The sequence below is a fragment of the Elephantulus edwardii genome, unplaced genomic scaffold, assembly GCF_000299155.1.
Source record: "Elephantulus edwardii isolate Elephantulus edwardi_28Jun2011 unplaced genomic scaffold, EleEdw1.0 scaffold00164, whole genome shotgun sequence".
In the NCBI taxonomy this organism is placed as follows: domain Eukaryota; kingdom Metazoa; phylum Chordata; class Mammalia; order Macroscelidea; family Macroscelididae; genus Elephantulus; species Elephantulus edwardii.
The window spans coordinates 5,506,003-5,532,000 of record NW_006399914.1 but is presented as its reverse complement, the minus strand read 5'-3'; the positions used below and the strand labels follow the sequence as shown (position 1 = coordinate 5,532,000).

General features: G+C 37.8%; 1 protein-coding gene across 1 annotated transcript in view; it reads left to right on the top strand.

Annotated features, from left to right (window-relative positions):
- Positions 1-25,998, top strand: part of ATP8B4 (ATPase, class I, type 8B, member 4) — a 229,142-nt gene that overhangs the window by 69,781 nt on the left and 133,363 nt on the right. Inside the window, exons 6-7 of the mRNA XM_006895328.1 lie at positions 1,916-1,986; positions 11,443-11,525. Of these exons, the coding sequence (XP_006895390.1) occupies positions 1,916-1,986; positions 11,443-11,525 (154 nt within the window). The remainder of the gene's footprint in view (positions 1-1,915; positions 1,987-11,442; positions 11,526-25,998) is intronic.

The window sequence follows — 25,998 nt, the reverse complement described above, 5'->3', positions numbered from 1 at the left end:
CAAAACAGAACTATTTATCTCTGAAAACGACAAACCACTCAAGCTCTGTTTTTCTGCTTTTACTGTTTTCTATTTATGCTTGCTCCTGTGTTTAACTCATTTTATCTTCTATTCTTCTTCTGTACATACTCACATCATAGTTTTCTTTTTTTGCCTCTTGCTCAGTTTTAAGTTTTTACTTTTAATTATTCTCCTTTTAAAAATGCCTTATTCCCCTTATTTGCCAACTTCCTTTCACAACTTCACTTCTCCCTCCTTCCCCTTGTATGCTCCTTGTTCTTAATTGATCATACTCGAGAATTAAAGTTAGCGCATAAGAATATTTTGATCTTTACCCCTCTGGTGGTTCTAATATAGTAGAAGGTGGACAATTTCCCCAGCTACTGTTTATAGGCTCCTGAAAACCGGCTGGAGGATTGATGATGTCTTGATGGCAATGAGTTTGAGTTTTAGGAGTTTTTTAGTTATTGAGAACAGGTTTATATTTGAAAAGTAGTCGTCAAAGTGATAAAATAGGATTCTGCATTTTTCTTTTCTAAGTTGAGTGATGATAAGCTTATGTGATTTCTCCCATCTTGGTTATAGTGTGATAGATAATAGTTATGCTAGATAGAGTTGCCCAGATTACCCAAAGGCTATGATTCTCTGGCAGTTCAAATCCACCTCAGAAGGAAAAGATGGACCGTCTCCTCCCAATCCATGCACAGCCTCCAAAATCTGCTGACACATGACTTATGTGATATAATGGATTGTTAGTTTAGGTAATGCTACAGTGAGTGTCTTTGTATATTATTAATTAACCAAAACAAATGCTCATAGATACTTAGGTTAGATTCCGAGAAGTGGAATTCATGAATTTCCCCAAGGGTTTTTATATGTCTGATCAAATTGACCTCTGAAAACCTGTCTCAATTTATTGTCTTATTATCTCTGTGTGGGGTTAGGTCTTGGCTTTTAATACTTTGATAAATTATCATTGGTTGATTATTTAGCCACTTTGCAATTTTAGAATGCTCTGGCAGTGTAGTGGTTAAAAGTGCTCAGCTGCAACCAAAAGGCCAAAGGTTCAAACCCACTGGCTGCCTGCAGGCAAAAGATGTGTCAGTTTGCGCTCCTATAAAGGTTTACAGACTTGGAACTCTAGAGAAAAGATTTATTGCCCTACTCTGACTTATAGGGACTCTATGAATTTGACCTGACACCTATGGGTTTGGTTTTGATTTTTAAATTTTCATTAGTATTTATTTAAATAAAATTCTAATTCCATACTGAAAAAGACAAGAATTAAGCTAAACAACAGAACCAGAAAGGTACACAGCACAGGAGTGGGGTGAGATTTTAGCCCTCTCATTCCTCTCCTACCTCTGCCACTTTCTTAGGAATAGCTCCTCCTAACAACTGCCCAATGAATATGAGATGAAGCTTTGCCGTCCTTGCCTCCAAGGAGCCCTCTGGTTGTACTTTTTTCCAAGACATCTCTTTGTTCTTTAGGCAGTCTGAGGGCTAGTCAATGCTCTTCTCCAACAGCGTAACTCAAGGACATCTCTATTCTTCTGTCATTGATTGTCCAGCTCTCAAATTCAGATCTATAGAAGGGGGGCATTCCTTAGAAAGGGACGTCATTCTTAGAAAGATAAAGAGTCAGTGAAAGAGTGGAAGACCCTCAATGGATGGATGCAGTGACTTAAGCAATGGACTAAAGTATGTCAGGGATGATGAAGATGGCACAGGATAGGACAGGGTTCAGATCCATTATTCACAGTGTTGCTATGAGCCATTCTTGACTCAACAGCGTCTACTACCACCACCACCACCAAGACTCTCCATGTTTCTTTGTAGTGGAAGGGTTATACCAATATTCCCTTCACAAATATTTTTTTTTGGTCACAATTTTTTTTTCTTCTTCTTGCTACAGGCTGATTTGCTTCTCCTATCAAGTAGTGAGCCACACGGCCTCTGTTATATTGAAACTGCTGAGCTTGATGGGTAAGATATAAAAAGAAGGGTAATTTACCAGGGTAGCTTTTAATTAATTTAAAAGGAAAGTCTATAAAATGGGATTTAACAATTTTATTATCTTGGGAAAAAAATTAAAGTGTTTATGATAAAGCAAATTTGTTATTGACTTTGCTGATCCTTTAAAAACGTCAGTCTTTTCTCTTGGATTAATTTTCTTTCACAGTCAGTTAAACATGTGTACATGGATTGTTTTCTACATGGACTTTTGATGGAAATTCCCTAGAAAGATTTTAAAAATGTCAAATAATTTCTAAAGAAGAAAGAAGATAGCTAGAGATTAAGATTTCCTTACGGAAGAAACACTGATGATACATTTAAATACAACTTTTTGGAACTGGGTCAAATGAACACAAAGAAAGAGAAAAGTAAAATGGAGTGTGATGCCATTTCCCCATCCGTGTTGATTTTTAATTTTGTTATATACCATATATAAGTACTGTTTTGAAAGGCCCAATTTGTCTAACATAAAGAAAACATTTATTGAGTTCTTGTACTCCATGGACATGATAGAATTTAAATGAGTTTTCTTACTTAATTCTGTTGTACAAGCCTCCAAGAATACTGAAAAAGAATAAAAGACAAGACACAAATTACCAGTGAAACATGAGATATCACAACAGACCCTGTAGACATCAAAGAATAATAAAGGCTTAGGACAAGTCTACACAAGTAAATTTTGCAACTTAGATGAAATGGACTACTTCCTCAAAAAAAAAAAACCACTAACTGTAACAACTCTCCCAACAGAAAAGAAATAATTTGAATAGCCCTATTAAGGAAATTGAATTTATAATTCAAAAGTCCATCAAAACAAATGTCTAAACACAGATGGTACCACTGTAGATGTCTATCAAACTTTTCAAAGAAGAGGAGCACCATTTCTGCCCAATATCTTTCACAAAGTAGGAGAGGGAGCACCTTCTAGTAATTTTATGATTGTTGTTGTTGTTATGTGCCATCAAGTAGCCTGTGACCCAAAGCAACCCTATGTACAGCAGCTCTGAACCCTACCCTGTCCTGAGCCAGTCTCACTGATTCCAATACACTTAACCCCATTGCTCCAGTTACTGTATCAGTCCATCTGATCCAGGGCCTTTCTCTACGGTGCTGTCCTTCTACCCTTCCAAGCATGATGTCCTTCTCCAAGGATCAGTCCCACCTGACCATGTGCCCAAAGTATGTGAGATGGAGCTTCAAAATTCTAGCCTCCAAAAAGAAACTTACTTTCACCCTATTCAAGAGAGACTTACTTGTTTTCTTGGCAGTCCATGGTATGTTCAAGACTCTTCTCCAGTACCACAACTCAAAGGCAACAGTTTGTCTTCTGTCATCTTTAGTCATTGTCCAGCTCTCTGATGCATAACAAGTAATTGAGAAGACCATGGCCTGGATCAGGACTGACATCATTGCATTTCAGTACTCTGGAGTGGTTCCTGACAGCAGATTTTTCCAATGCAATTAGTCTTTTGATTTCCTGACTGCTGGTGACAAGAATGATAATTGTGGAGCAAAGCAAGCTGTAATTGTTAGTGAACTCAATTTCTTCTCCACCTATCATGGTACTTCTAGTTGGCCCAGTAGTGAGAATCTTTGTCTTCTTGATGTTGAGCTTCAATCCATGCTGAAGCCTTCAGTCTTTGGTCTTCTGCAGTAAGCATTTCAGGTCCTCTTTAGTTTCAGCAAGCAAGGTGTGTCACCTGCATAAAATGGGTTGTTATGAGTCTTCCTCCAATCCTGATGTCACCTTCCTCCTCATAAAGCACAGCTTCCCTAATGATTTGTTCTGCATATAGATTGAAAAGGTACGGAGACAGAATACATCCCTGATGCACTCTCTTTCTGATTTTGAACCATGCAGTGTTTCCTTTATCTGTTCTTAAGACTACCTCCTGGTGGTCCATGTATAGGTTATGTTAGTAAAACCCTAATACCAACATGAGACAGAACACAAATATAAAAACAAAATTATAAACCAACAAGCCATATTAATATAAATGCAAAAATTCTCAATGGAATCCTTAACAAGTAGAATTTTCCTTGCTGCAGAATATTAAAGACTTCAATATGGATTGCATCTCAACATGAAGGAGACAGAAATCCTCACCATTGAACCAACAGGCAACATCTTAATAGATAGGGAAAAGATTTATATTGTCAGTGATTTCCTTTTACTTGGATTCACAATCAACATCCTTTATCCCAGTAGTCAGAAGATCAGGGGATAAATCCACTGTCAGGAATGCTTCCAAATTGCTGAAGAGCAATGATATCAGTTTGAAGACTAAGGTGTGTCTGATGCAGGTCATGGTCTTTTCAATTACTTGCTATGCATCTGAGAGGTGAACAGTGAATAAGGATGACTGAAGAAGAATTGATGCTTTCCAGCTGGGTTGTTGGAGAAGTGTGCTGAATATCCCATGGACTGCCAAAAGAACAAACCTATGTCTTGGAAAATGTACAACCAGAGAACTCCTTACAGGCATGGATGACGAAACTTCCTCGCAAATACTTTGGACATGTTTCTAGGAGAGGCTATTCCTTGGAAATGTTCATCATGCTTGGAGGGTTGGAGTGTCAGTGAAAAGTGGGAAGAATTTCAAGAAGATGGATTGACTCAGTGGCTATAACAATGGGCTCAAGTTTGTCAAAGATGAGGAAGATGGCACAGTACATCAGGGATGTATTCTGTGAAGATGGAACAAGGTTCAGATCTGTTGTTCATAGGGTTGCTAGGAGTTGTACTTGACTCTATGGCATCTAACAACAACAGCAGCAACAAAATGAATTGTGCACCACGATCAAATGAGGTTATTGCAGGATATAAAATTTATTAAATATTAAAAGATTCATCAGTATAATCTACCATACTTAGAACTCTGATGTTAAGAGAGAATATAAAAATTTTCCTTTGAGAAGAATAGCAAGTACTTTTTAGAAGAAACACAACAACCTTAGAAGTGAGGACGGTGAAACTTCAACCTGCTTATTTTGTCACACCATCAGGAAAGACGAATTGCTGGGAAAGGGCAATGTTTGATAAAGTCAAGAGTCAGTAAAATTGAGGAAAACCCTCAGAGATCAGGATTCACAAAGACTGAGTATAATTGAAAAATTGAGCAAGAATTTTCTCTTTTTTATGATATAGAAAATACTATTCAAAAATAGTAAAAATAATCAACTCAAATAGAGCAGTAATTATGAAGGTAGTACGAGACTGGATAAGTTTGCTCTGCTGTCTGTAAGGTTGCTCTGAATTATGTCTGATTTAGCAGCAGATAACAACAATACAAAAGAAGACTCAAAATATCAAATCCACTTGATAAAATGTAACACCCCATAATAATAAAGACAGAAAAACTAGTAATAGTGGAGAACTTTCTCAACTTGATAAAGAAAATCTAAGGAAAAAAAACTATCATTGTCATTAACATCATACTTAATGTGAAAGACGGAATATTTTCCTCCTAAACTTAAGAACAAAGCAAAGATGTTCACCTCTAATCACTGTACTCACATAATGTTGGAAGTTTTAGTCAGTAAAGTAAGTGCGGGAGTGGGTAAGAGGGAAAAGAAAGAAAAGGCATATAGATCAGAGAAGAAGAAATAAAACTGCTTTATTTACTGATTAACATGATTGTCCACATAGAAAATTTCAAAACATCTTAAATCCCCCCCCACAAACCCAAACCCCAACCTCTTACAATCTCTGGCTGCCTAGTGGCGAAAAACTGCAATCCTGAAGGCACATGGTTTGAATCCACCAGATGCTCTAAGGAGAAGGATGAGCAATCTCCTCTCATGCAATTAATTGCCTCTGAAAGCCCTCTGCACGATCAGCTGTGGGTCAGTTCTGACTCGATGGCACACAACAACAGGACCAAATAAGACCATCATGCTCACAGACTACGAGATAAACATAAACATTTGATTCTATTGCATGTGATAGCAATGGTTTGTGAATGTCCAATGAATAATAGAGCATAATTTACAGCTACCAAATATGAAATACTTAAGTTCAAACTAATAAAACATATATAGAGCTTGTATGCTGAATATGACATAATTCTCATGAAAGAAATAAAAATACACAGAGAGACATATCATGTTCATCAACTAAATGTCAAGATAGTAAAGATGCCACTTTTCTCTAAAATTATTGGGCAGATTTAACATAGTTCTTATCACAATCCCAACAAGATTTTTTAAAAAAATCTAAATCTTTATAGCTGAAATAGTTGTAAAAGACAATAAAGTGGGGTGAATCAAGCTTCTCAGTTTAAAGATTTTAATGCCAATGTTTAAGGTTGTGGTATTGATGGAGGATAGATCCACTGACCACTATAACAGAACAGAAAAACCCGAAATAGACTCACACACATTTTCCTAACTGATTTTTTCACAAAAGTACAAAAGCAAAAGTTCAATGGAGGGAAGATAGACTTTCCAAGACTTGGTGCTTGGAAAAACTAGATATTCATAGGCAAACAGGGAACTTCTTTCTGTCTCACACCTAATACGAATGTTGGCTCCTAATTCTGTCTCAGTGTTCTTTTTAGCTGATCTATATAAACCTCATTGCAGTCAGCAGGAAAGTCGTATAGCTGTGGTGTATCCACTTGCCGTAGAGAGGTAACTTGTGTTTGCTGTGAAGCTGAACACTGTGACAGTGGTGTGTCAAATGCCTTAATGGTTACCCATGGTGGACAGTGTTTGGTGGAGCTCCCCGATTAAACAAGCTTGGAAGCAGCAGTGGCATCCACTTCTGTAATAGCTTGCCTCAGGAAACTCTATGAACCTAGAGAAAGGATGAAAATCACACAAGTGTTGAGGACTTTTGTTCATATGGTGACTATGAGTCACCTACGACTCAATGGCATTTAACAACAACAACATATAAACTTTATAGCATGATATAAATGATAGCTAGATTAATACTTGTACCTTCAAAGAGAACTCTTGTCCTCCCAATTAAATATTTGAACAATGCTGGTATTTTAGGCTGTATTAGGTTACTAAGAGATATGATTATAACCTTCCTGGTATCCCTTAGTTTAACCCACAAAGGCTATGCTTCCTCTCAATTTATGCTTACTGCATGTTTCTACATTTCCGAACTAATTTCACATAAGTAGGAAAATTGGAAGTGGATTTCCTTCTTGAAGTCTATTCTACTTTAGAAAATTTGAAATTCAAGCAAGTGATTTTTAAACATTCTTTGACTATTCCTTTGTCAAAATACAAGACTCACAGAGTTCTAAAACCTGGACTGTTGAACTAGAAAGAATTTTCTTTAAATTCTCATAGATTAAACTGTGATCTACCCTGTGGGAATGAGGCTTTATATGGGGTAACTGCCAACTGTCTCCTTTATGGAAGGCAGTTGTTTCTGATTTGGTTTCTCGGCTGTGGGTTTACTGTGTTCTTGGAACCACTTGAGATGATAGAATGAACTTGGCACACCCTTCAATCCATTTGAAGGATCATCATGAGTGAAATGAAGGCTGAATGTCAAATGGATCAAACCTCAAACTCATTGCTCACTTGACCCTACTATTTAAATCCAATTAGTAAAGCCTTTCAGCACCCAGGATTTTTCTTTTATTACACAGTGATGTTAGGAAATTGTGAACTCAACTCAAGGAATATCTATTGGTGAAATAGCTTTCTTCAGGAAACAATAAATTGGCTGCATAATTAGAGTTATTGAGTACTCAGTAACATCCAATTTATCAAGCATAGTCAATAATTTTGCAGTGAATGAAAAATTATTTCTTTCCTAGTTTCCACGTTCTTTTGAAATGGCAAGCTAAAATAGAGACATTACATGGAAAAAGATCTGACAAATGATGAAAATATTTAAATTTATCAAGGTACTTAATAAGGAAGGGTATGACATGCCACTGTAGGCACTGGCCAGGAGCCTTAAAAATATTTTTTAAAGTATTAACATAGTCTGTATATGATATTTCTTCCCTTTTAGTTTCTTCCTTCCACATTGAAATTAGGAATTGAGATATGGACAATAATCCTGAGGAAATAACCCCAAATGATGATATGCTTTGGTGAATGGCATAATGTTAGGCCCAACCCTTTGCTAAGGGGTCAGTTCCAACCTATGGTGACTGACTATTGCATTTCTGAGGCTGTCAATCTTACTGCAGGAGGCTGCCTCTATTTCTCTTGAAGAGCATTTAGTGGATTTGAACTGGAGATGCTCAGCGTCTTGATAACAACATACCATGCTAAGTTAGCTCCTGATGCACAGAGTAGGGTTTTAAAAACCTGGGCTTTCTACCTTAATTGGTGTTTTGATGATTTGAAAGTGTATTTAAATAGACATATTGTGTCTTTAAATTCCACAATACTTATCTAAGTCTTATCATCAAGCTCTGCTTCATTTATGAAGTTCTTCTTGATCTTCTGACTCCTGATTCATCACTGTCTTCTAGGTCTTGGTAAAGATTACTTTTTAAAAGAAATTAATTGTATTAATTTTAATGAACATTTACAGAGATTTTGGATTTCCATTCATTCATTGTTGCATTTTTCTCCCTGCCTCCCCCTCCCCACCAGTTCACTCTTCTCTTTGACAAGTAAAAGAAAAATTCTTTCATTGGTATACAATCTCCCCCTCCCTGCCAGAACACTCCACTATGCAACCTTCACTCTGGACTCTTGTCATGATCATGATACCCAATGATCTAGCACTTTTAAACTGTTCTCTCCCTCATCTGTTTCAATGCAGTATAAATAATTTATCCAATTATTCTCAGTCTCACTCCAACCCTCACGTCAGTCTCATTCTATAACAGTGGCACTATGCAGTATTTGTCCTTTTGTCACTGAGATATTTCACTCAGCGTAATGTCTTCTGGGGTCACCCATTTTGAATAATATCGCATGAGTTCCTTGTTTTTCAATGAATAAACTTCAATTTTGCATCCAATTTATTTTTTTCCTGAAGAAAGCTATTTCTCCAATGGCTATTCCTTGAGTTGAGATCATAATTTTCTAACATCACTGTGAAACCCATCTATGAAATGTAGATTGAATTTCCTCTAAGGAACCTATTCTCAGTTCCTTAAAACTCCATTATTTCATGGTTTGACATGCGATTCTGTATGGTGATGCTTAGTTTTTCACCTATCAGTTATTTTCCTCAAGAGGACAGTAATATTCTTGGGTAGCACTGGGCATTATGGAGTGACTGTAGGATGTATTCAGTAGACATATGTTGACTAAATGAACCCATATTTAAATATCTGCATAAAATACAGAACTCTGATAGATGATCTTAAGGTACAATAGAAGAGAAGTAGGTTGAACTCAGTGAGAAAACTTGTAATAGCAACCCCTTCAATGGAAGACTTATGCGATGATCATAGAATCTTTACTATTGGCCATTTCACGGCTTCCAGAGAAGCTATCTGTCCAGTGTAGGTGTCTTCCTGCCTGTTGTTGTTGTTGTTATGTGCCGTCGAATCACCTGCGACTCATAGCGACCCTATGTACAACAGCCCTAAACTCCACTCTGTCCTGTGCCAATCGCACTGTCTCTGACACTCCCATCCCAATTATCCCAGTCACTGAATCAATCCACCTCATAGAGGGCCTTCCTCTCCTGCGCCATCCCTCCACCCTCCCAAGCATGATGTCCCTCTCTAAGGACCGGTCTCTCCTCACTACATGTCCAAAGTAAGTTAGACAGAGCCTAAGAATCCTTGCCTCCAAGGAGCCACCCGGTTTAACCCTCTCCAGGACAAATCTATTTGTTTTCCTAGCAGTCCATGGTATTCTCAATACTCTTCTCCAGCACCACAGCTCAAAGGCATCAGTTCTCCTTCTATCCTCCTTGGTCATTGTCCAACTCTCTGATGCATAACAGGTGATTGCGAAGACCATGGCCTGTATCAGACGCACCTTAGTCTCCAGAGAGACACCACTGCTCTTCAGCACCTTGGAGAGGTCCCTAACAGCAGACTTTCCCATGGCAATGCGCCTTTTAATTTCCTGGCTGCTGGTGCCAAGACTGTTGACTATAGAGTCAAGCAAACTAAAGCTGTGTACAATCTCAATCTCTTCACCATCCATCCTGATGCTGCCAATTGGTTCAGTGGTGAGAATCTTTGTCTTCTTGACATTGAGCCTCAATCCATATTGTAGGCTGCAGTCCTTGACACTCTGCAGCAGGCGCTTCAGGTCCTCCTCAGTTTCAGCAAGCAGGGTTGTGTCATCCGCATAACCATCTCAGGAACATATTTGAGGCTTTGAACACTAATGAACGAAGGCCAGATGAGTTGTGGGAGGATATCAAGGGTATCATCCAGGAAGAGTGCAAACGGTCATTGCAAAGACAGAAGAGGAAGAAAAGACCAAAATGGATGTCAGAAGAGACTCTGAAAATTGCACTGGAGCACAGAGAGGCCAAAGCACAGGGAAGAATTCAAGATACTAAAGAGTTGAATAGAAGATTTCAAAAGGCAGCACGGGATGACAAAGCAAAATATTACAATGAAATGTGCAAGGAGTTGGAGTCGGAAAATCAAAAGGGCCAAACTCGCTCAGCATATCTTAAGCTCAAGGAACTGAAGAACAAATTCCAACCTCAAGTTGCTATAATCAAGGATGCTTTTGGCAGAACGTTAAATGATCCCGGAAGTATTAAAAGACGATGGAAGGAATATACTGAGTCACTGTATCGAAAAGAATTGGAAGACACAGAAGAATTTCATGAAACAGCATATGAACAAGAGCCTATGGTGATGAAAGAAGAAGTTCAGGCTGCTTTGAAGGACATGGCAAAAAATAAGGCTCCAGGAATAGATGGTATACCAATTGACATATTTCATTTAACAGATGCTGCCCTGGACGTGTGCTCTTCCTGCCTAGCAGGAGGTGATCAGCTTGCTATGCAGGACCTGCTGAATCTCTGGTTCTATAGTACTCGACTTTTGGGATTCTTGGCTTGTTTCTCTGAGAAAAAGAAAGCATTATTCTCCCCCCCCCCTTTCCATTTCAGTTACTGTGAAAAGTTCTATGCAAATAGAAGATGCTGGAGTGATACTGGCCTTCTTTATTTGGCAACTGCATTCCCATTCCTAATGTGTTTGTAACTCATGCATGATGTCTGAGTAGGTTAGAATGAAACCATATTTATTATGTTCCTCTCTTCTTTCAACTAGCAAAACAGATTACTGTGTTGTTATACAGATGTGGTGTGGGTGGAATGCCAGCTTTTAGGAGCTGGGGAAGCCCTGCCTACTTTCCTGAGAGGGTGAAAAGTGTGAATGACATTAAAAGAGAGTTTCTTGATCTCTTGGGTTGGGTTTTGCAAGTGCTGCACCCACCTGCTGGCTTTGTGTATGGAAAATACTGTTGAGCTGTTCCATATAAAAATTCATGTTATGTTAATTAATTTCACAGGGAAACAAACCTAAAAGTGCGCCATGCCTTATCGGTTACTTCAGAACTTGGAGCAGAAATTAGCAAGCTTGCAAAGTTTGATGGTAAGTGGTTAAAAAAGACAAACAAACAAGAATCTCAAAACCAAAAAACAATGAGAGAAAAGAATGATCTGAGGTCCAATTTAGGTTTCTTTTTACTTGGGGGAAGGACATGAAATTCTTCAGGCAGCACAGCCTGTAATCTCTTCTCACGCTAAAGAGTAAAGACATTTCACAATGTTTATCAGTTCATTGTTCATTTCACTTTTGTTTTCTCTTCTCTAGATTTCCCTCTCTAGTCCCACAATGCCTTTCAATTGCCTGATCTTTACCTCCTTGTAAGTCTGTGAGGACTTGCTAATGAGTACAGGCCACACTTTAAAAAAAATGGTTATTGTAATTTAATGAAAGTTTACAGAAAAGTTGTATTTTCATCCATTCATTGTACTTTTTTCTCTCTACTCTCCCTCAGCAGTTCACTTTTTAAAAAAGATAAATATGCATTGTTGCATAATTTCCTCCCTCCCCCATATCCCCTGGTCCACTTTGCTGTGCATCTCTTATTTGTTGTCATACAAGGCCAAACTTTTGTTTCTGTCATTGTTGTTTGTGCTGTTGAGTTGAAAGGGGCTCTTCTCTGACCCTCCAGCAGGCTTTCAGAGGCTGTGCATAGCAAAGGAGGAGATTGTTCATTCTTTTCTCCAGGAGCAGTTGGTGGATTTGAACCACTTGCCTTTGAGTTGTCAGTACAGCTCCTTACTGCTAAGCCACCAGATCTCTCTTTTCTTTCTAGCATCAATTTTTACCATCTAGTCTCTAGATCCATAATGGAGGCCAGACACTGGATTGGGAATTTAATGAAGAAAGTAATTCTGTCTCCTATATCCCTGCATCTTGCACAGTGCCTGACACACATCTTGTTGATAGTAGATGTATAGGAACAATATTTGGACTTATCTGGTCAGTTTATTCTTTATTTCAGAGCCTGGCTTTGTGCTCCTCATCTTCATGCCATTCAACCTAGTCCTCTGTGGCTCAGCCTGGTCTTTCTTGCCTCTTCTTTTTCAGCTGTCTTACTCTTTCCTCTTAATTTTATTTTTCCTTGAGCATTCGTGGAATAACTTCTAGATATTTTCATTCCAGGGATATTTACATTTTACAATAGAGAAATCATAGAGAAGCAACATCTTTTGAAGAATGTAAGGAAAGAGCCTCGAATAGTAGGGTTTCAAGGCCAGGCAGCCTCTGAGGACAGTCTTTGAGGCCTTACTTCAATCTTCAGTGGATTAAAGTTTTAGCCACTTTTGAGTCTGGCACTGAGAATCAAGAATATCCATACAGATTTGTTTTCCTTATTAATGAATTTTTAGGAGTTTGAGATTATGTACTATAATGTTTTCTTTGAGGTCCACTTAAGGATAATGGGGACAAGGATCTTACTATGATTCCATGATTTAAGGCAAGACAAAGTTACATTTTAAAGTTTCTCAGGTATACAGCTTTGGGTTTAAATTTGTAATCCCTCTGGATTCTGTTAGTATGTTAATTGGTCTTGAATGAATGCTCTTATATGTTAACAAAAATTATGTTTTTATATATTGAGGATTAAGTTAGAGGAATAGCCAGGAAACTTTGAATGGCTTAAGAAATATTTTCATTAGATTAAAGCAAATTCCATTTTTTTTGGTAATAACTTTTTTCAATGAAATTTCACTGTTATGTGAACCCAAGAAAAGGAACTTATGTTCATGAACAAAAACCCTCTCTTAAAATATATCCTGGAATGTTTATGACGTCCTCAAAGGGCAACTGAAATATAATTGACCATCATTAATTTCTTTCCTGCAGAAGTATATCTTTATACTTCTATCACTTCATGAAGAGGGAGAATTTAATAACTTTTACCTTTCTTTATACCAGCAACAAGCAGAAAATTGATTGTTACAATTAGTAAGTTCCCTTCTATAGACACTGGCACAGTTGCTTAGACTCTGATACATTTGGAAGCTCTGGTGGTCTAGCGGTTTAAAGCGTTGTGCTGCCAACCCAATGACAAGCAGTTCAAATCCATTAGCAGCTTTTTGGGAGAAAGATGGATAATTTCCTCCTGTGCAATTTCTAGCCTCTGAAAACCTTCACTTAACAACAACAGTGACAATAACAGCAATGACATGACACAATTACAAACAACTCTGAGATGTTAGTGGCTGAAATGAAATACAATAAAAGTTTATTAAAACAAGCTTGGAAGCAGGAGTGGCATCCACTTCCGTAAATAGCTTGCCTCTAGAAACCCCATGAACCTGGAGAAAGGATGAAAGTCACACAAGTGTCGAGGACTTTCATTAATAGGGTCACTATGAGTCACCTACAACTCAATGGCACTTAACAACAACAAAGGTTTATTAGTGCTCATGCCATAGTCTGATGATGGCTAGATTATCTTCTCTATTTTGTAGCTTATGGAATATAGATTATTGGTTTTGTTGTTGTGTGCCATTAGGTCAGAACATAACTGACCCTCCAGTGGGTTTTCTGCAGCTGTAATTTGCATGTTTGTAAATCAAAGAGAGGAGCTTGCCTGATTTTTTTTCTACAGAACAAGGTGGATTCAAACCACTTGTCTTTGGGTTGTCAGTGCAATTCCTTACCTGTAGGGTACCAGAGCCACCTAGTGACCTCAAAAGTCACCATAGGAAGAAAAGGTAAGATGCAGGAGATATACTGACTTTTGCCTTCTACTTTCTCTCATGCGTCATGTGCCAGCACCAGTCACTAACCTAACATAATTACAATAGAAACTACTTATTACCAGCCAAGTTGAAACTTACTCTTACCTGACCCTCCAGTAAGTTTTTGAGAAGCCATAAATTATATGGGAGGAAATTGCCCATTTTTCTCCTGTGGAGAGACTGGTGGATTTGAGTTGTCAGAGAAGCTTTGAGCAACTCCCACTAGACTAGGCCACCAGAAGGACACTAGAAAAGAACATTCTTTTTGATTAACCTATTTTCTTAAGGGTATTGATTTTTTTCTATTGTCATCTACTGGATTAAAATGCTACACAGATCTTTGCCTTTTTTATTAATATGTATCAGACTCTTATAGCAATGTCTAACACATAGTTATTGTTGCTATTAGGTGCCTTTCAGTAGGCTCTAACTTGTAGAAACTCTGTGTACAACAAAGAGATTGAAACCTTGCCCTATCCTGTGCCATGCTCATAATCTGTATTGTGCCCACTGATGATGTCACTCTGTCAATTCATCTTGATGAGGGTTTTCTTTTCCTTATCAACCTCTCTACCTTTCCAAGTGTGGTATCTCATTGCAAGGACTGGGCCCTCCTGCCTCTCAGAAGCACTCTGGCTCCTTTACTGCAGTTGTCCCATGAGAGATTTGATTGCTCTTTTGGCAGTCCATAGTATAGTCAATATTCATTGCCAACACCACAATTTAAATCTGTAAAGTCCTCTATAGTCTTTCCATTACTTTCACAAGCCTAGAACAAGTGAAAAGATGTGGCTGGAAGAGTCAGGTACATCTTCATTTTTAAACTGCTCTCCTTGCTCTTCATCATTTTGATGATATCCTGGGACAGCATATTGGCCCAAAGCAATGTGTCTTTTCAGTGCTTGATAGTTGCTTTCATGGGTATTGGTTTTGGATCCAAGCAAAATAGCACACAGCAGGTGTTACTTATCCGTTCACTGACTGAATGAGTGAGGTGTTGGGAAGTGCAGGGTTAGCATCAGGCAGTGGAAAGGCATGGGAGAGGTAAGAAAGAGTTGGGAATTGCACAAGAAGCAATAGAGTGAGAAGGAAGGTTCTACGTGGAGTCTTATTGGGCAAGTGAAAGTGCTGGGCCCCCTTTTCCTGGGAGGCAGGTGTCTGGGAGAGAGGTCATTTGGTACAACAGCTCTACAAAGTATTTTATTTCAGAATCCTTTCTTCAATTGAAATTTAAGATGGAAATACAAAATTTAAACCAGTGATACTATTCAGTTGAATCAGGAAACATTTCTGAATTTAAAAAGATAGGGTAACTAAAGTTTGTAGAGGTTAATTACTATATATATATACACTCACACACACACACATATATTACATACACACACACATATATAAAATCTCCAAATTTATTCCTAGACCAAGAGGCTGTTCAAACAGAGCAAAGAAATACCATATGGTTTAAAATTAAGAAAGGTGTGCATCCGGGTTGTCTCCTTTCTCTATACCTATTCAATTTATATGTTGAGTAAATAATTCAAAAAGCTAGACTCTAATAAAGAAAAATGTGGAATCAAGAATAGAGGAAGACTCATCAACAACTTGTACTATGCAAATGACACAAAGTTGCTGAAAGTAAGGAGGATTTAAAGTGCTTGCTGCAGAAGATAAGAGACTTAAATATGAATTACATCTCAATGTCTAGAAAACACAAATTCTCACCACTGGATCAATAGCAACATTATGATGAAGAAAAGATTAAAGTTGTCAACAACTTCATCTTACTTGGATCCACAATCAACACCCTTTTTACCAGTAGTCAGGAGATCAGGGGATGTATTGCACTGGGAAAATCTGCAGTTAGGAACCTCTCCAAATTACTGAGGAACAATGAGGTCAGTTTGAAGACCAAGATGTACCTGATTTAGGCCATGTTCATTTAGTCACTTGCTATGCATGTGAGACTGGACAATAAATAAGGATTAGAGAAAAAGAATTGATGCCTTTGAGCTGTGATATTGGAGAAGAGCACTGAACATCCCTTGGACCGCCAAAAGAACAAACATCTATCTTGGAGAACGTACAGCCGGAATGTTCCTTGGAGGCAAAGATGACAAAGCTTCATCTTACATACTTTCAGCATGCTGGAAGAAGCTATTTCTTGAACAAAGAAAGAGAGGAAGATCCTCAGTGAGATGGATTGAACAGTGACTACAGCAATGGGCTGAAGTGTGAAAAATAGGATGCCACAGGATAGGACAGGGTTCAGTTCTGTTGGTCATGAGGTTGCTATGAGTCATACTCAACTCAGTGGCACTCATATATTTATGTACAGTTTTTATTACTTCCTAGAACTTAATTTGAAAGTAAGTTAATTATTTATTAAGTGTGACTTCAAACATAAAGGAAACTCACCAAAATCCCAGACATAGAATTGTTTTTCCAAATAAAGAGAACACGCACCTCTCTTCTTTATTATTTATACTTAAACTTTCGTGAGTCTTTACAAAACACATCATATCAAATTAATAAACTCAGTGCGCATTTTTTTTAACTCAGTGCATTTTTAATCAGCCGTCTGCTAAGTTTGTGCTTTAATTCTTAAATTATAAGTTGAATTTCAACTTGCCTGATAGTCTTCAGTAACCTAGGATTTTGTGAATTTAGCTTCGTTAAAATTTGATTTCTTATTTTCAAGAAAGGATCAGAAAAATTAATAGATGATTAATAGGAAATAAATCAAAATCCTATAGACTTCCTGTTGGCCCCAAAATGTAAAGACCACGAGAATGACACACTATGTTGTAGAAAGGTCAAGGGCCATGTGGGCAGCACCATATCTGACCTTTATCAACTTCACAGGGGGAACTGTGAAGGGACCCATCCACAGCATTAATGACACAAAACCAATCCCCATGTGTCACACATGTCCCCCACACTTTCATGCCTCTTTCTAATCATCTCAACACCAATCTTACTGCTTTGCTGGGTCCAAATTTTGAGGTGATAGCTCACAGAGCACACAGAACCATATTGGGGGAGTCAAAAGGTTATAATTCAGATAAAAAAAGAGTACAGTCAAGACAGGTACCAAAATGTATGTGCAGGAACCTGCCTTGCAGAGTTCCCAAGTTCAAGTTCTCGATCCGATCCTACCAATAGTGGCTTCCTTCCTCCAATTGTCCTTCATTGTATCTGATGTTGTGTGCTATTGAATTGGAAATTACCCATGAATGACCCTTTAAACAGTTTTCAGAGGCAGTTAATCATAGGGTAGGGGATTGCCCTTCTTCCATGGAGCAGCTGATGGATTTGAACCACTTGCCTTTGGGATTGCAGAGCAACTTCTTACCACTAGGTCACCAAAGCTAGGATATTCTCTTTTCTGAGTGGTAAGCAGTGGTAGCCAGGCACCATCTAATTTTTTCTGATCTTGTTTTCTTGGAACTTTCCCTTCCTTTTTGCATTGTTTTGCTTTTCTTATATTCCTACTCTTCCACTCTTCTTGTTTTTTTTTATTTTTTTAAAAATTTTATATTGGTTTGCTCACAAAATTCATATACATTGTGCTTCACAGACTTTTTTATTCATATTATGTTTCATACAATCATTCCCATGCATAATGATTTATAAAATCAATCACCATTGGACTTGCCCATCATTGTCTAATCTTTTCAGGTCCCTGCCAGATTGTTTCCATTTCCTTCACCCCCTTTCTCCACTTACCAAACTGTGCAACCCTGTAGTTTTGCTCTTTCCCATCCACATCCCTTTACTCCAACCCCTGCCCCCCCCTTGGGTCCTCATTCATATTTTAGTAGTTATCCTTCTATTTTTACAATAATAGTCTTATGCAGTATAATCAAACCCATAATGAGATACTTACCCCAGTAGCAGTGGCAATGTTTAGCAGGATAGCAAGCAATACATTTTAGAGAGGATGTGGAGAGGTAGGAACTCTCATACTTTTTATAGCTTTTTACCTGAACTGTCTTTCCTTTTATTCTTGTCATCCTTTATTTTTGCTGTGTTCATCATATGAATTGCTTTATTAAGTGTATTTACTAGGCACTTCCTGAGGTTAGGGTACAACACAATATAGGTAGGATAACAAAATATTTCACTTTTACTTTCAACTTTGGATGCTTTTACTCTCTCATTCTTTTCCTACTCCTTTTAAAAAATTCTTTATACACCTTTGCCACAATTGAGTATTGATAGATTTGCATCCTTCTCTGTTGTTGCTGTGTATTGTAGAGTCAGAATCAATCCGTAGCTGCCCCGTTGGTAGGCAGTTAGTCATATGGGAGGAGATTGCCCATTTTTTTCCCATGGAGCAGTTGGTGGCCTTGAATTGTGTGCCATTGTAGCACAGCTTCTTGCCATTAGGTCACCAGAGCTCCCTAGAAAAAGATTTCCTAGATTCATGATAGGGGGCCTGACTAAGTCTCCAGATAATTGAAAGAAATTGTATTCCTTGTTTTAAATTAAAAAATATGATGTTATCATTGTGTGCATTTGGAAATGTTCTGCTTAGAATAGATGAGGCTGATAAGTGAGATACATCCTTTTCCATGCTGTCTGTGCTAAGTAAATATATTTGCTTGTGACTTCTGGGCAAATTTGGGCTTAGGGTTATTTGTGTCTCCAGTTAACCTGTGGTTTTACTTCTGAGATTTGCCAAAGAGACTTTCTCTAGCCCAAAATACAGCTTTTCTCTTCTAATATCGTAACTGCACAGGTTTCTAGGATTTCAAGACTTGAGTTTACTACTCCAACTGATAAGAGATCAACTTCTGAAGCTGTTAAATATCTCGAGCTCAATAGTGACAGTACATGTAGACATCACCAGATGGAATACAAAGAACCCAAATAGACTACATCTGTGGCAAGAGGTGGTAAAGAAATTATATATCATCATTTAGATCAAGACGAGGAATTGACTGTGGAACAGCTGTGCATATAAAAGATCAAGCTGAAAATAAAGAAAATGAAAACTAGTCCCTGAGAGCCAAGATAGAGCCTTCAATATATCCCACCTAAGTTTAGCAATTACGTGAAGAATAGATTTGAAGCACTGAACACCAATGATGGAAAGATGAAACAGGGTATGGGATGACATTCAAGGACATCATACATGAAAAAAACAAATTGTCACTAAAAAGAAGGAAAAGTCCAAAATAGATAACAGAAGAGACTGTATAGCTTACTTTTGAGTGTAGACCAATTTATGTGAACAGAAGATTTCAAAAACCAGCTTGAACAGACCAAGTATTATAGGGAAATGTGTAAAATCCTGAAAATAGAATACAAAAAAGGGAAGAATAAACACACTTAGTATTTTCCATACTGAAAGACCTGTGTGTGGGGGGGAAATCAAGCCTTAAATTACTCAATAATTCTACAGGAAACATACTGGATGATGCAAGAGGCATTGAAAGAAAATGGAAGGAAACATAGTCACTGTGTCAGGAGGAATTGACCAGCTATCAATTATTTTAATATGAACGAAACTAGTGATTGAAGACCAGAAAAGTTATGAGTGACACTGAAGATACAATTCAGGAAGAAAGCAAAAGTTTTTAATGAACATACAAAGAAGAAAAGACAAAAATGTATGACAGAAGAGACTCTGAAAATGGCACTAGGGTATTGAGAAGCCAAAACAATGGGGAGAAATGCAAAAGTAAGGGAGCTGAAAAGATTTCTAAGGGCAGCTTGGGAAGACAAAGTAAAATTACTATAATCAATTGTGCAAAGAACTGGAGTTAGAACAGGAGAATAAAAAGGGAAGAATATGCATGACATTTCTCAAGTTAAAAGAACTGAAAAACTAAGATTCAAGCATTGAGCTGCAAGCAATGCTGAGAGATGCTATGGGTAAAATCTTGAATGATCCAGGATACATAAAAAGAAGATGAAAGGAGTGCATAGACTTACTCCCTCCAAAAGAATAAAACTGTGAATAAAGAATAGTGTGAAATATAGTGGATGTGAACTTTGTAAACAATCCAATACAAAAAAAAATTAAAAAGAAAGGAATTCATTGTCACTGACTAATTTAAGGAAGTACCATATGATCAAGAGCCAATAGTAATGTAGGTAGAAGTTCAAGATCTACTGAAAGCATTGGGAAAAAATAAGGGCCAGTTGTAGTACTGATGAAGTAACAATTGATACATTTCAGGTAACAGAGGGAGTCCTGGATGTGCTTACCAGTTTATGCAAGGAAATTTGGAGGACAGCTCCTTGGCCAACTAACAAATGTGGAAGGCGATCCACATTTGTTCCCATTCCCAAGAAAGGTGATCCAAAAGAACGAAGAAATTATCAAACAATATTATTAATATCACATGCAAGCAAAAGCTAGAGCAGTACATTGACAGAGAACTGACAAAAGTTCAAGCTGCATTTAGAAGAGGCTATGGAACTAGGGACAGCATTGTTGATGTCTGATGGATCCTGATCGAAAGCAGAGAATACCAAGAAGGATGTCTATTTGTCCTTTATTAATTATGCAAAGGCATTTCACTAAGTGGATCATAACAAATTATGGCTCACATTAAGAAGAATTGGAACCCAGAACACATAATCATGCTTATACAAAACCTATACCAAGAAAGAAGCAATTGTTCAAATGAAATAAGAGAGCACTGAATGAATTAAAATCAGGAAAGGTATTTAAAATATCTACTCAATCTGTGTACACACACACACACACACACACACACACACACACACACACACACGTAATTTGAAGAGCTGGACTCTGTGAGGGAGCTCTGGTAGCCTAGAAGAAAGTGGCGTCAGGATTGGAGGAAGACTCTGACATCCTGCATTATGTGATGATACAACCTGGTTGCTGAAAAGGGAAGTGGACTAGAAGCACTTGCTGATGAAGAGCAAAGACCACAGCCTCAACATGGACCACACCTCTACATAAAGAAAGCAGAAACATTTACAACTAGACTAATAGGCAATATCATGATAAAAGCAGAAGATATTGACTTCGTCAAGAATTTACTTTTCCTTTGATCCACAACAAGTGTCCATGGAAGCAGCAGTTAAGAAATCAAACTACCTATTGCATCTGGCCAAATCTTGGCAAAAAACCTCTATAAAGTGTTTAAAAAAGCAAAGCTCTATTTGAGGGCTATAGTGTGCCTATTAGGCACTGAATAAGGAAGGCAGAAGAAGTATTTATGCTTTTGAATTATGGTGTTGGCAGAGTTTTGAATAAACTGTAGATTTCAAAAAGATCAAACAAATCTATTTTGGAAGAAGAACAACCAGGATGCTCCTTAGAAGCTGGGGGGTTGGAGTTATCAGAATTGAAGAGTCCCTGGACAAACCTATCATGCTTGGTAAAGTAAAAGGGTGGCAAAAAAACAAAAGAAGGCCCTCACTGAGATGGATTGTCCCTGTGGCTGCAACAAAATGATCTGAGAACAATCACAATTGTAAGGATTTCACAGGACTAGGTGATGTTTCATTCTTTCATTTTACATACAAAAACTAAGTGTAAGATCTCACATGTTATTGTTATTAATTGCCGTCAAGTAGAGCATAACTCATAGCAACCCTATAAACCAAAGATCTGAACCATGTTCTGTAACTATCAGTTTCTCTAATGTTCATAGAGTTTCCAAAGGCATGTTGTTTAGGAAGTGGATTCCAATTCTGCTTCTAAACTTGTCTTAAACTGAGAGCTCCATGAAACACTGTCCACCATGTGAAATGATTATGACATCTGACACGTCAGTGGCACAGTGTTCAGCATCACAGCAACCCCAAGTTCCCTCAGTATAGCAAACTGTCAGACCAGAGATGCACCACTTAGGAGAATTTTCCTTCCAAACACAATTGAACACAATGACCCAACTGACTAAAATACAAAGGCCTTCCCACCAGGTCCTGATTGAGTTAAACACAGGTGCTTGTTAGCTAAATCCAGTAAATCCAAACAGCTCACACATGATTGTGAATGAAATAAAAAAGAACCCACTGAATCGTTTATCCTCAACTTTCAACTAAAACAAGAGAGTCTACCCACCAGAATCCAACTGCTTCACACTCACAATGGTTGGAAAAGTCTAGTCTACAAAAGTACATGCAATTCTAAAGTATAAGCTTAGAGGCCTTATTAGAAAATTATTGTCATTTAGCACAATAGCTTACCTCCTGATTATGATTGTTGTGGTTACATACCTTTGCATTGGAACCAACTCATAGCTGACTCTCCAGTAGGTTTTCAGAGGCTGCAAGGAACGTTTGATGTATTTGTAGAGCATACCTTTGGGTTGGCAGAGCAACTCCTCACCACTAAGCCACCAGAGCTCCCTAATTATGGTGTGCAGCTGGTGGATTTGAACCACGTGCCTTGGGGACTACAGCGCAGCTTCAGAGCTCCCTAATTACAGTAGAGAGTAAATCTTCTAATACTCTCAGTATAAAGGTGAAATATTAACCACCAGAGACTAAGTCTGTCCAGGACACAGATTCTGACGCCATATTTTTAAAACAGAATGTGCTTTAGTGATTTTGAATGTCAGGATCTCTGGGAAGAGTTTATGAAAGAACTGGTCAAAATACAGGAACCAGTATAGGCAGACTTGGACTCTAGTAGGTAAATCCATTAATCTGAAAGGTTCTCATATAAATATTATGATACATTTCAAGTATCTGGAAAAAAAATTGTATGATAGAGATACGAAAAGACATATAACTTGATTCAACATTAGAACAAGTAGAAAAGTAGATGGAGTTAGTTGACCCTGATTTCTCTCAAGTCTTCTTAAGGGGGTTGAAAAGCTTTTACAGGTTAGTAATTGGAAATATCTGTCAATTATATATTTATAAACTGGGCATTCTTATGCCTTGGGGAAAGCCCTAGACGTAAATGATCCCAATGTGTTTAAGGATCTTTTGCACATTGTTACTAACTGGACTGAGATCTGGTTTTTGCAACTTATGACAAGTTTACATATTTGTATGACTGTTAATACTGAATTCTCAATCGGGGAAAGGTTGACTTTAATTTCAGGAATCTTTGTGTATTTTGTGGTTCTTTCTAAAGAACAGCATGTGTGTAATTGAAGCAGGAAAAAATAAGCATCTCTTTTTGGCTGAAAAAGAAATAAAAAGTTTTCGTTAACATCTAGGGACATTTTTCTTCTTACCAGATAGCTTCACCATTCACCTGGACAGAAGCACAGCCCAATACTGTAGGTGATGTGGCTTCCTGAGACATAGCCTCCACGTAAAGACAGTAGGAATGGCCTTTCTCTTTACTGTTGGTGGTGGCAGTATGTGGTTGAGGCTTGACTGTTGAAGACAAAAGAGGTTTAGAAAACAGGAACGTGGCGTTTTTGTTGAAAACAAAATGTATCACAATTATCAAGGAGAATCTCAGGAGCTCTTGGTCAGGCTGGAGAGGAAAGACATGATGATTTTGGACAACAGTAGTGATTTATTAAGGACCTCTGGTAGCAAAGTCTAGAGAGTTACACTGCTAACCCAAGGCTATTCCTCTCTGGCTGTTTAAAGTCCACCAGTGACTCCTCAGGAGAAAGATGAGGAATGTCTTTTCATGTGACTTACAGCATTAAAAACCCAATGGAGGATGAGCTGTGAGTGGGTTCCCACTTGGAGGCAATGCATTTGAGTGATATCTTAGGAGAATAGGTGGTTCAGTGGTCAGGGTATTCTTTTTCAAACCAAAGGGTTAGAACCCACCAGCTTCTCTATGAGAGAAAAATACAGCAGCCTGCCTCTCTAAAGATTTGTAGCTGTGAAACGCTGTGGGTCTGTCACCTCTATAGTACAGGATTACAGTGAATTTGGATAGATTCAATGGCAGTAGGCTTTAGAATGATGTCTTATCCAATGGATATTTTTTCTTTTAGTTATTGATTGCTGAACATTTTCTCCCCCTTCCACAACTCACCCTACAATACACCCCTTGCTTCAGACCATTCTCATACATATAATGCATAATTATGTATCCTTCCGGATAGTTCTTCCTCTCATCTGTTCTAATGCACTGTTCATTATCTGTCCATCCCCAAGCCCCACATGTCTGTCCTATTTTATATGGTGATATTATGCAGTATTTGTCCTTTTGTAACTGAAATATTTCATTTAATGTACTGTCCTCAAGGCTACCCAATGTTGTGTAATGATTTACTATATCATTGTTTCTCAATGCTGTGTAGTATTTCATTGTGTGGATGTACTATAATTTTTCTATCCATTTGTTTGTTGATGGGTGCTTAGGTTGCTTCCATCTTTTTGCTATGGTTAATAATGCAGCAATAAACATGGGTGTGAATACATCTGTTTTGAGTTGTGTCTCTGCTTTCTTTAGGGTATATTCCCAGTAGTGGGTCAAATGGTATTTCTATTTCCAACTTTTTAAGAAAGCACCAGACCACCTTCCATAGTGGTTGTACCATTTTACATTCCCACCAGCAGTGAATAAGAGTTCCAATTCCTCTGCAACTTCACCAGCATTTGTTGTTTGCTGCCTGTTGAACTTTGTTATTGTTGCTGGGATGAGATGATATCTCATAGTTGTTTTGATTTGCATCTCTCTGATAGCTAGGGATTTTAAACGTTTCTTCAAGTGCTTGTTTGCCATCTGAATGCTTTCTTTGCCTATTATCTATTGATATCCTGTGCACATTTTGTGATTGAGTTGTTTACCTTTTTCTTGTTCAGATGGTGGAGTAGTCAATAAATTTTAGCTATAAGTCCTTTATCAGGTATGTCTTTGCCAAATATTTTTACCAATCTGTGACTTTCCTTCTTACCGTTTTGAAGATGTGCATAGGGATTTGATTCTTAGAAGGTCCCATTTGTCTATTTTATTCTCTCCTGTCTGTAGGTCATATATATTTTTTCTTATGGAAAAGGAACAGTGCAGACAATTAAGAGCAGTTGCAAATAATAGTATCATGAAGAAATAGAATTATCTTCTCTGGAAAATGATAATGGACTTGGCCTTAGAATTTTTGGCATAAATTACAGATTCCTAACTTGGGGAAATGTTTTCTTTCAAGGTAGCTCTGGTGGCACAGTTTGTAGAGGTCTCTGAAGCTAATCCAAAGACTGTGCATCTTTGTTGGTTCAAACCCCATCACCTGTTCGATAGGAGATGAGCAGTCTCTTTTGTGATTACTCACTGGAGGATTAGCTATGAGTCAGGATCCACTCAAAGGCAATGTGAAAGAGAGGAAGTGTGTTAGTGAAAAAGTTTTTTGGAGTGCTAATTACCCAACACACAAGTTGGCTAAATTCAGAGTGATAAGAAAGGTCTAGAACAAGATCTTAGCGAATTTAGTTCATATGTAGAGCATATCTAAGAGAATGTGAACTTGATGAATATGTATCTGCTTTCACAGCTTTTCTTATCAGAGGGACAAGCACAATGTGGCTAACTGGGGTTACTATGTTTATATTTCACTATTGATAAGATTTCTCCTCAGTTGTATTATTGTTAAAGATGACTTTGTAAACATTTTCAGTGAGAAAAGATGCCATTTTCCCTAAACTGTTTTTATTAAATCAATTGTTAAAGTGATTGCCTTTTCCTCCTCTGACATAATAAATGAAAGGAAGAAGCCTTCTAAGAGAATTATTTTCCATTTTCTCACACCCTTTAGTTCTCTTTTAGGCCAGCCCAAGCTCATTACGGTGGCTGGAATATTTGGTTGTTTAATTGCATATGTGTGTTCTGTTGTGCATAGGGTTTTCAGAGGCCTGCTATTTCAGAAGTGGGTGGCTAATTCTTCTTCCTAGTCTGTCTT